Consider the following 12,111-nt stretch of genomic DNA (forward strand, 5'->3'; position numbering starts at 1 on the left):
TTTAGGACTCGGTGTATTAAACGCCTAGAAACCTATTGCACCACCGAAATTTTACTCCAGAGTGTATAAATCTCGACTAATTATAATAATATTGTCATATTATATAATAATATAATCTAATAATATTTAGGTCAAGTAACAATTTCCTTTGAAAGTAAACTTATGTACGTAGTACACGCACGCACGTAATATGTGTTAGATACACATGTATGGCACATGGTTTTGATAAATACCTTTCCTTATATTACTATAGTACAGTCGTAAGTCTCAGACAATGGGTATAAAACTTAGGTTTCATACCTGTTTCATTTCAATGCAATCACGTTGAGGCTTTAAGTTCAGAGCTTTGAGGATAAAAAAAATTGAGTAAGTGTTAAAATTTAAAATTTATTTCTGTAACTTAGATTTGATAGATACCTTATTTCCATTCCTCAGTGAATTGTGAAGTTTAACGCTCTGCGCACTTTGGCTAAAATTTTAATTCTCGACCGGGATAATGTCAAATTTAAGGCTCGGAAAACTGTAGCGAACTCGAAATTGTTTGTTAGATAAAACTATAAGGTTTTTATCTTCAATCTGTCAAATTTAATCAACCCCAAGTGATCAGACTATTTATCAATGTAACATTGAAAAGTCATAAGATTCGTGGATTTTGTGCTAATACATAAATAAATTACTTCAAAATTGTTTGCTAGCGACCCTTGGAGTTTTTTGCGTGAAAAAATCAATAAAATAATTCTTTATCATCAAATCTATTGGCTACAGTGCTTTTTTGTACTAGCACTATATCTTTTGTCTTTATCTTGATAACCGAGAGAGAGAACTTGACTTTAAATATGCTTGAATGTATACTCAACTTAATTGACTGTAGGGTACAGTAGTAATAAACAGTCAAAGTATAATGGTATTAAGTAAAGACAACTGGACTGAAATAGTAGTAGTATTGAATTAATTCCGGAATTAGACCTCATTCTAATCGTACTGAATTCATACCGATACTAGCATTAGATTATCCAGGAATCGGGTAGCAATAAAGTAAATCCAAGATTGAATTAGACCGGTGTAGTACATATTATACTGAGGTAATTACAAAATGTCCAGTGTCTTTTAGTTGGCGTTTCTCAGATATTTATAGACCAAAACAACAGTCAAATATTGTCAATAGATAAGTATACAGATCATCAATCACACAAAGAAATAGTAGGAGGATTCACACACAGGGCGTTGAGTTAGTCGCACAACTGATCACAAGTCAAATAATAGAATTGGATTTATACCTTCAACAGTCAGTGAGTGTGCAGTTGTATGGATTCAACATTTCCGTATGAAACGCCGTAAATAGTCACCAGTGACTCTGGAAGCAATCGTCAATTTGTACCTCGTGATGAGCAGGCGAGAAATCTATCTACTTTATGGATGGCAAGCATGTTGTACGGGAATTTCCTGTGTATTCCTTCATGTATATTAAGCGCGGCTTTTGAGGACATACATGGAAGCACCCCTATGAATATTAAGATATTCTGTCTGGTGGTGGCTCTACGCGTAACATATGATTTGAGATATTAGTTGACGTACCCAAAAACCAGTCCTATTCAGTAACATATACTTTTTGATCTTTATTTACAAATTAACTCCAGTGTTATTTCAACCCCCCCATTCTTTCCTTCTAGACTATATTTCCTAAGGTTATTTGATCCATTTCACTGATATTGATGTTCTGCTCTCTGTTTTTAACCCCACTAACATTCTATCGTGCATATGATTTCACAACCAAGACCGGAACACATCACTGTCAAATCTTAAATTATATATGACTGACTGTAAATGAAGTCATTAATATCTCGGTTCATTGACCCGATTCCGTTATAATATACATACCATTTCTTATAGTTATTGAATGGAGCCAATCTCCCGGCTCCAGAATCTCATACAATTTAGGGTAGTATTACTGTTCTAAAAGTCAGATTAACCACAGCAATCGTCTTGGTAAATCAGTTTTAACCTTATCTGCATCTAAGATAAAATTAGTGACTATTTGTAATGAGCTGTCTATTTAGTAAATAAACTTCCTAAAGTGTTATATTTCTCTTTGCGTCTTCATTTTGTTCTACTTTTAAGTCGTTTAATGTTTTTTATCAGCAATTGGTTTGAAAAACAGTAAACGGTTGTCTACGTTTTTCATTGCATTAAACGTTCAATCTTCCAATGAAAAATTTCCTTTTTCTATTCGTGTCTAGTTAAGTTGGTAGACCTTTATTAAGAGATATGTACTTTCATTAACTTCTAGAGTAATGCTCATGTTATCTACAAATGAGATTACAACCAGCTCTCTTGCTTCTACTCTATTGGTATGCCTTCCGTGCTCTAGAAAATTCTATGAAAAGTATTTCTGTTGATTCAAAAACATATGACATCTATAAGTCGGAATACATCGATTTTCAAGAAACTGTGTTATCACATCTTTCATTTGTAAGGAAAACTACCAGCTTTCTTCGGCAAGTAGCTGAACACTACACTATTCCTCAAAAGCGCATACTAGAGAATGAGTTTGTACGTCACTGGAATGTATCTAACCTGCCATGGACATACGCTAAGTATCTTACTACCGTGAGTTTCACCGAGTTATTCCATGTGTTATTTCCTAGTCAATTAACAGTATCCTACTTCGCTGGCATGAACTTGTTGATGAGTGCTATCTAGCTGTGAAAGGTATCCGTATAATAATTGATACATTTTCAGACGAAGCAATTATACCTTTATGTACAATCCGGTCCAACCGTGAATTTTTATGTAATGACGAAAGTATAAAAGTAAGAAATAAAATTTTATTCATATGACAGAATTTTTCTCACAATTTAATAGGGAAGGCAAAAATTTTTCCTTTGACAGGAAATGTGTCTGTTGACACCATACTCAGTATGTGTCTTTTTCCTAACCAGTCCAACATTTATTTCAGTTGAGATTATTATACTATCAAACTGTAAAAATCATGATAGAGCGATACAAAAGTCACACAACATTGTAAAGGTAAGCTGAGTATCGTAACGGCATTTCAGTGATCAGTATTTTCCTTCCTTACCAGCTTATAGATTGTTGTATGCAGAGACTTTATCAAGAAATCCAAGTCCAGTAAGAGTTATCACTTTTCTGTACAACTTAATCAGGATTCGTTATCACAGGCTCTGAAAGAAATAACTTTTGCTGTGCATATTAACGGTTCATCCACCCTATATAGAGGGAAAAAGTTGTCAGTAAGTGTTACTTGATTTCACTTTCTAATGGTTACTTCTAGTGTCAGAAATAAACATTCTTATATTTACCTTGAAATGTGAATAAAGAATTTAGGACTTATTTTCACTTATTGCATTTCTGGTGATAATTCTAAGATTTACCTTACTTGTGAGCTATTGAATTTAATACTGGTAGTCTCTTTTAACACCTGTGAACAGCACGTTAATCTACTGAGAACTGTTAGTTTGCATATTTGAACCTCGTTTAATACACTTCAGATTGGGGAGCCAGGTGGTATCAGTAAACCTCACATGAAGATACGGCTGTAAGCCAAATATTTAAGCCTGTATGTGGCAACCAAATCACACAATCATTATATTATTGTCTTCTACTTCCTGAAACATCATCAAAATTTCATTACTGATTTGTATATGTTTTTTGAATCACCCCATTGTTGTTTAGGATTGCAACTGATCAGTCTTCTTTGGTATATGTACATCCTGTCCCATAGTAAACATTATCTCTGGGATGCAGGTACATCCAACTGAGTAGTCCCAGATATAAACAGATGCATCCTGAACTTCCGTGCTAGTAGCCACTCAATTCTGCCTATAGTTTTGTAATTGGTTCCAATTTTCATGTACTGAAGGGTTCTGTTAAATTCGTATTGGTTGCAAAGCGAGGACCTTTCTATTGAAACCAAAAATATACCAGATAGATAAACAAAGCTCTGTTTTTGTCTATGTAGACACTGATTTTGTGTACTACACTACCAGTCAGACTCATACAGAAGTCCGTATACGAACGTGTGATTGTTTTTGGTAGTCCACCACTAAAAACGAGCTGAAAAAATGTTTCTTTAAATATTTCAGAAGCTTTCACTGTTGAATTACAGGAGACATTCTATACGTAAAAAATGTTGAACGTCAGATAGCGAAATAAGATTTCTGTAGCTCCCGTATTATCACAAAGTAACACTCAAACTGATAACCAGTGGCGTTATCTCTAGTCTCATCTTTTTTTACTTAGTAAATAACATCAACCTCCTTTCATACAAATCAGAATTACCAGTCAAATTGAATGCCAGATACGTAAGACAGACTCACTATTTTAGTTGGCCAGGGTTGATCGCCCCAGGTGTTAAGCTTACTTTACAAGGACCTTTATGTTCGAGGCTTTTCTTTCAGTGTACTTAGAGTTTATGACTTACAGTGGAATTATTTATCATTGCCTTTTTTGTCTGTAAACACAATTTGTTTGGTATCTGAAATACAGTATAAAACAGTCTTATCAGGTTATGTTCTTTCGTTCTTAGCTTTTGCTGCGTTTAGGATATTTAAAAGAAGCACAAGAAGAAGCTGGAAAAATAGAGGAAATCTTAAACAGAAGCAGTTTAGGATCTTGTTACCTTCAACGACATAACTGTTCTAACGGTTTTAAATATTCCTCACAATCTGTAGTTGCTTGGAGACCGTGGTTCTACTTAGGTCTGTTTCATCTTACCAATGGAGACCTATCTGTAGCTGCTGAAGATTTTACCATAGCATTTAACTTAGCTTCAATAACCTTGTCGACTAAGAAGCAATTATCAGAATCAATTATGGGATTGCTTATGTATATGAAAGCGTTATCACAACATTACACTTCTAAACTACAAGTAGGTCGGTGAGTATTTATTCTTTTAAGTAAAATAATACATCATTATTATTTTCTAAGAAACGTTCTAAGATTTCTGCCCACATGAAGTTTGTCTTTTCTCTCCAATGTTCCTAGAGTGCTGATAAGTTGGAAAGGCTGGAGCATAGCACAAAAATGCTATCAGCCTATCCTTGCAAACAACATAGCAAGTAAAAATCAACTTGAAGAAAATAAGTAGTGAATAATTACAGTATTAAAAACCGTTTTTAAAGAATAGGTAAGAATTAAAATGTCAAACCGACTAATTAACAGTCTCAGGAAACAGTTCGTAGGTGAATCGAAAGACTAGAATATTAATCTCAGATATCCAATTATACGAATATGAAGGAATAAAAACAAAATAAAGGAGAAATAGGTGAAGGCAAGATGCTTAGGATTTGAGGAGTTCAAACCAGAAGAAATAACGAAAGCAATATAAGAACCCATGATCAGCAGTATACCTCTTATTTCTAGCATAAAACATTTATAAGGCTGTATTACGGCAAACCAAGTTTGAAACATATTGCTAAAAACTTTCAACTACTAACTAAGACTGCCTATAAACACTAATCAAGAAGCCTAAAGCTTTCTTGAATAGTGCAGACCAAGTAAGAGGTCATACAGAATATTTCAAAGCTTGTCCTGACTCACTCTTACTCTAGGTAAAATGGCATATTTAAGTTGAATTTGTACCATTTTTTGGCTATCTACAACTTCTTCAGTTGGTTCATCTTATTTGTTTATCGTGATTTTTTTGTGATTGGCTCTTTTGAAAGAGAAAGATGATGATTCCCCGGGGTGTTTTGATCACCTTTTCCTTCAACCTCGATGATTACTCTTATATTCTCTTGTTTATTTCATTGCCTCCTACTTTTTATTAAGTAAATTTCTACTGTATTCCCTTCTTATGTCTAGGATGCTATGGAATATTCGGTCAGTGGTACACGAGACTACCCGTTTATTATGGATACTACATTACTGTTAGCTCAAGGTGCTGCGTAAGTAAGATTGTAGTTTGAGTTTTTTTGGTAGATTGTTATTTCATATATTGCATGATATTAACATGTATACTTACACACATATTTTGAATAATTTGAGCCTTATTACGTACCATTCATATGCTTTATTAGTAATCCTTCGAGCACCTGCTTTGACAAATAGCACTTGCGTAATGTACATTTCCAATTATACAAATATATATGTGTAGATGAATGGAAGTTTCAGTTGTTTACAACATTTACTCATTGTGATATCGTAGAGCGATCAAAAAGAATATTAGATAATGTAGATCAATTAATAGTCATCTGTTTCGTTACTACAATTCACCTGAAATGACCAAAATACGCGTCACAATTGTTTAGCTATTTTCTATTTCTATATATAATTTTACCCACAACAAGAGTAAGATAGTCAGATGAAACCATGAAATTGATAAGTGTTGTGATTGTACGGGTACTAAAAGCTTCACTACTACAGTCTTTAGAATATAGTTAGAAAATCTTGGGTTAAGTGATACATAACAGGTGCCAATGGTTGAGGCCTAGATTATTCATTCCTTTTATTCTGTTCTGTTTTGTTATCCTTTTCCTGTTTACATCTTCCACCATGTACCTCATATTTAAGTGTTGCAATTCGAAGCACTTTACCGATAATGCTTTTTGGCGTTATGGTCAGGGAGATTGAACACAAGTTCTGATTTATAGCTGTAGCCTCGTTCATCAGTGAACGTTGTTAACAGATATCTATAAACAAAAGCCTTCACTTCATTGTGTTGTTCACGGACCATATACCCTTCTTAATTGATTACACCTGAAGCTCAAGCAGAAGTTATGTTTATTAGTATTTCAGTGTATTTGTGTTTTCAAAGAAATAAGATTTGTACTCCAACTTTCTGAAAAATTTTCAATATTATCTTCAGTGTACTCCATATACTCGATAAGTTCAATTAGCGTTTGTCTGAATGAAGTTTTTAACACATTTAAAAGATAGTCTCTTTATTATTATAACTGATCCAGTTCCTTGAATCTTAAGCTCACCAGTCGACTCATCTTTCTGTTTACTCTTGTCTAAACAAAACTGAATGGTAAATTAACTTGATGAATTATAAATTCATATATCAGGATATCTCCAGTTCACAAAAGTGATATGCTATCTATACGGGAAACAATCCATTAATTGATCTAAACAAAGAGGCATATCACCTTAAACAGGGATTGAACAAGTTTTCCGACCAAAATATTTTTTCCTATTTTCACCTTCAGGCTATTTCTTTAAAATCAACTATTCGAGGTTAATAAATGGTGTAAACTGTTTTAAATTCTACCTATTTATCTTTTATCTTAATCACTTTTTTCTGTCCCACTATATTGTAATTAAATTTACCATTTCAAAATTTAGTCTATAAGTGTACTAACGGCGGAATAAACTTCATTCCTGATGGAATTTCATGACAAAAGGATAATCTTTTGAAACCTTCAAACTTTTTGAGCATCTATATAACCAACGGCATATCGCAAATCAGATACACACGTGTATTGATATGTGGATGATGGACAAGGTTATACTTTGTTTCTCAATGTTACTAGAATCCTATCTATTGTCTATATTGTTTGTCTAATCTAGATTCAGTAGATAATAACCCTCTTCAAATTATTACTTTCTAATCATACATTGTATTATTATTTTTCTTACAGACGTACTTCTTTGTATTATAATGCACTGAATATACTCAGCATAGCATTACGGCTTGTGAATATTGTTGATGATAACAATAAACCATCTAGTGTTGAATATATCGAAACATTTGCTGATATAAAATTAGTTAAACACCAAGTTCTACAATTACGTGCATTGGTCAATTATAGACTAGGTAATATAATTCAGGCAAATACTGACGCTAAGGTAATCCACAAATAGTCTCATGGGGTTTATTTTTACTTATTTTTCTATATAATTATTATCATAATAATAAGCCATCAGAATTGTTCAATTCTTTTTACCAGTAATCTAAAAATAAAAGCATACTAAATGTATATGAATTTCAACATAACAACAAAATAAGTTATGATACATACTCTCAAACTATGTTGTTTTCAGTCTTGAGGGAAATATAATTATCAATAATATCTGGTTCGTTTATTTAAGATAGATGATTTTACCACTCTCATGTATATATTTGGAAGAGTAAAGATTATGCTTGCTTAATGAAACTATGGTAAACCATGTAGATTTATGAATCTTCTTGATTTTCGCATCTATACTACAAGGTTTAGTGCATATAACAACGAGTTGCTGAGTCAAGTAAAATAGTTAATTCAGAATATACTGAACTGGTTTCGTCAAGTAATGAGTTATATATGACATACATATATAACATGGAAATTGTCTTCGACAAATGATCTCAGGAAAGTTAATTTATTAATCATTCAGCCTTTTTCCAACTAATTACGGAGATTTAAAAATACAACCATTTTATAAGAAATCATGAACCGACCAACATTAGACTACCATTGAAAACCTGAAAATATTGGACAGCCGCTTCATATTATTATGAGGCTCCTCAGTAGTGCGCATCCAGGATTTCACACGCAAATCTCGATCCTAGGACCTTCAGTCTCGCGCGCGAACATTTAACCTCTAAACTATTGAGCCTCCATCCATCAGTGTTACCGTCTAACTTCAATCAATCCACGATGTTGCGCAACTATCTTCCATTGTCTTCAATTCGTAACTGCCTCACACCCGACACGGTTAAACTTCAGTAGTCATGGCTTCTCACTAGAACTCCGATACTTCCTTCTTAAAGCTAGTCACTAGTGAGCATATGATAATTTTCATTTTGGAGTTGCTGAGATTGTTGAATTTCATTAAAATCATGAACTGATCAGTGTTAGACTTAATAGTTACATAAGATGTATTGCTCAAAGTAGTAAGGAAATTTCGTATATTATTTTTTCCTCAATATACACTATCCAGTAACAAACTCCATTTTATAAATCAGAAAAATCGAATTTCCGAAATGCCTACCAAACGTTTTGATTTCGTATATCTGTTATAAAATATTTAATTTTTAAGTAGGAATCTATGTTCATTTAAATTAATCTCCCTAATTTACAAATTACTGACCATTTTCTTTGTTCTCTTACCTTTTTTTTCTGTAAATTATTTAGTCTTGTTTAGAATTATCATCATTAGATGGCCTTTGTGCTTACATAAAAACATTGTGTGCCTTATGTACTGGATCATTGATGAACGCAATGAAATCTTCTACTCCTGTAAGCATGACATTTTATTTCATCATCTTATCTATATCCACAATATGATGCTTATTTTTTCATTAGTTCCTAAATAGAGGTATTTTGACAAATCGAATACTGAGTGTTTTAGTTTTCGGAACTATATAACGGACTATCATTGTTTTCATTTTTATTGTATAAGAATTAGATATTTGAAACGCTATATTCTTATATTCTCTGTATTATGAGCTACCGTCGGGTCTAACAACCATTGTTGTACGTTTTATTATTTCCTAATTATTCTGAACAGAACAGGAATAAAGAATTGAGCGGAATGGCATAAATTCATTTCATTTCGCAAGGTTCTCGTCAGCTGCTTACAACCTATGATATTTAAAAAGCAAAATCGTTGTAAAGTTTCCATACTTATGACAGTGAAAATGAATATATATCATCATGGTGGAGTAATGAGAGTGAAGACATAAGGAGTGCTGTGAATAAATATAATATGTGAGAGAAGATTCTGGATCATCAGACATAGTAACAGGAAATCATATAGATAAAACAATTTACTATGTAATGAATTAGTTAAACATACATCAATAATAGTCAAGAATAATATAAGCTGGGATCAGTCAGCTACAAAATAAGTGATGCAATTAAAACAGTAGAGAGAAAATATTGCAAAAATAATGTAATAAATTGACCATAAAGTCACTATGGTAAGGAAAAATTTGCAAATGTTTCCTTTTGGATACATGAATGTGGCTTGAGTCGTTTGATGTTTATGGCTTCGGAGAATTCGAGAATAATAGAATCTAAATGCCGATCGATGACGCCGAAAGATTTAAGCCTACCAACTTGATGCCCTGTGTCACAGAGATGAGCAATAGCACTACTAAAAGCCTTTAATTCCATTGACCTGAATTTATTTTGGATGTGTCCTTGGGATTGAACGTAGGTTCTTCCTTCTGTTTCACTAATGTGACTGCTTTGGCAGGTACTAAAGCACAAAGTACACCCAGGGTAGGGTAGTACAAGATTCTTACTGACAAATCTTCTCTCTGGATATCGATTACAGTTTTATTTACTAACTAAATGAATTTATTGTAGATTCTGCTAATCATAATTTCGTACTTTTCTTTTGTTTTCTATATGAATTGAAACTCTAAAATTTGCAAAGACAAACAGACTAAAACAGTGTAGTACTTGAGGAAAAACTTGAATCTGTTTATGTTGTTTCACGTTACATTAACATTTTTAATAAAAACAAGCGTAAAGGAGACAAAAAGTATAAGTGTACGAATGTATAAGCTCTTGTAAAATAGAGTGACTAACTGATGGAATTCCTGTATTTGTGATAACATGTCCATTTCGTAACCGAATCACGTAGAATTTTAATGATCTACAACTCTGTTACTTCATATACTTTCCTAGATAGTTCAGGGTAACCGTTGATGGATTCATACCAAGATACCACTTACTAGCATATGTATATTACATATTACAATTAATTCAGTTCATTAAGCTTCACATTGTTATTAAAACCTGTACTAAAATCATTGGGAAGCTTACAGTTTGTGTTCAAAGTAAATTTCATTGCAATTGACGTTCCTTCTATGTATTGTACACCATGACATTGCAAAAAGTGTCTTCCCTAATTTATTTAATTTAAATTCCACAATATGCTAAAAATCGTTTACTTTCAAGTGTATCAAAAATGTACGCTGTTGAAGACACAAGTCAGTCTCATCTGAATATTCTTAACTAGTGATTTAGCCGTAAAAAGGAAGGAAACAACATCTGTCATTTACACTATCGTTGACGAAAGAATGAAATGAGTACATCTTTGACCTATTTTCCATGTGTTTCTTGAGTTTTAAAAATAAACACCAATTTCACATTTTTTTGTTCTCACTACTGATCTTCATTTCAGCTATTTTTGATACTAGGTAGATGTAGATAGACAGGTTGACAAAAAGCTCTTGGCCTAGGTGTTTTGTTGCTAGCTCACACTTGACATTCAGTACTATAACAGTAAGCATTTACTAATGAGTTAAGATTTTGAATAACCTCCTGCATCATTGAGAATCTTGTGCAGTAATTAAACATTAAGTAGTAATCAATGATGTTTAATACATCCCTTAGTTGTGGTAGAGTTCCATCGCTCAAATTGTAATATTGTAGATAGTTCAGGTGACTTAGCACTACTGTTTGATGTTAGTTATGTATTGTCGGTAATTGGTAGAAAACCTTATATTAGTGAATTTTACATCTATATAACATGCTCAGTTTACACTGATTCGATAACTTATTCGCTTCTGTTATTAATTCCTACTTTTAGGCTATCCAGTTGCTTGATAACAGACAATCTGTTTTAATGCACCAGAGTTTAAATTAAAATTTACATTTACTAACAGTGGTTCAATTAGCCCATGTCACAACTTGTAGTAGTTATTAAAATCTAAACAGAAAAATACAACATATTGTATACTTTTATAGTTGAAATCATGAGTCAATTGAAGGTAGACCACCATGGAAAACCTGGAAGCACTGGACGGTCGTCTCGTCCTATTGTGGGACCCCTCAGCAGTGAGCATCCACGATCCATTCTGATAATAATCATGTGCTCACTAGTGACTGGCTTCAAGAGATATTTCCTGGAGTTCTAGTGAGAAGCAGTGACCAGTGTAGTCTAACCAAGTCTGTTGTGAGATAGTAACTCACTGAAGACATTGGTGAATGTGTCGCTCAATTTCGTGGATCGGTTGAAGTTAGACATGAACACCGTTAGATGTCGACTCAGTGGTCTAGAGGTTAAGCGCTCGCGTGCGAGACTGATAGGTCCTGGGTTGGAATCTCGCGAGGTGGGGGCGTGAATGCTCACTGCTGAGGAGTCCCACAATAGGACGAAGCGGTCGTCCAGTGCTTCCAGGTTTTCCATGGTGGTCTAGCTTCAATCGACTCA

General features: G+C 33.4%; 1 protein-coding gene across 1 annotated transcript; it reads left to right on the top strand.

Annotated features, from left to right (window-relative positions):
• Window positions 1-2,310: 2,310 nt before the first annotated feature.
• Window positions 2,311-11,544, top strand: Smp_130120 (hypothetical protein; the record flags this gene model as incomplete). Its single annotated transcript, XM_018795713.1, has 7 exons — window positions 2,311-2,607; window positions 2,646-2,810; window positions 4,547-4,888; window positions 5,824-5,906; window positions 7,602-7,809; window positions 9,078-9,182; window positions 11,488-11,544. 7 exons carry the CDS (start codon window positions 2,311-2,313, stop codon window positions 11,542-11,544), a joined length of 1,257 nt encoding a protein of 418 aa, XP_018649997.1.
• Window positions 11,545-12,111: the final 567 nt, after the last annotated feature.

Source organism: Schistosoma mansoni, chromosome 2 (assembly GCF_000237925.1).
Source record: "Schistosoma mansoni strain Puerto Rico chromosome 2, complete genome".
Lineage (NCBI taxonomy): Eukaryota > Metazoa > Platyhelminthes > Trematoda > Strigeidida > Schistosomatidae > Schistosoma > Schistosoma mansoni.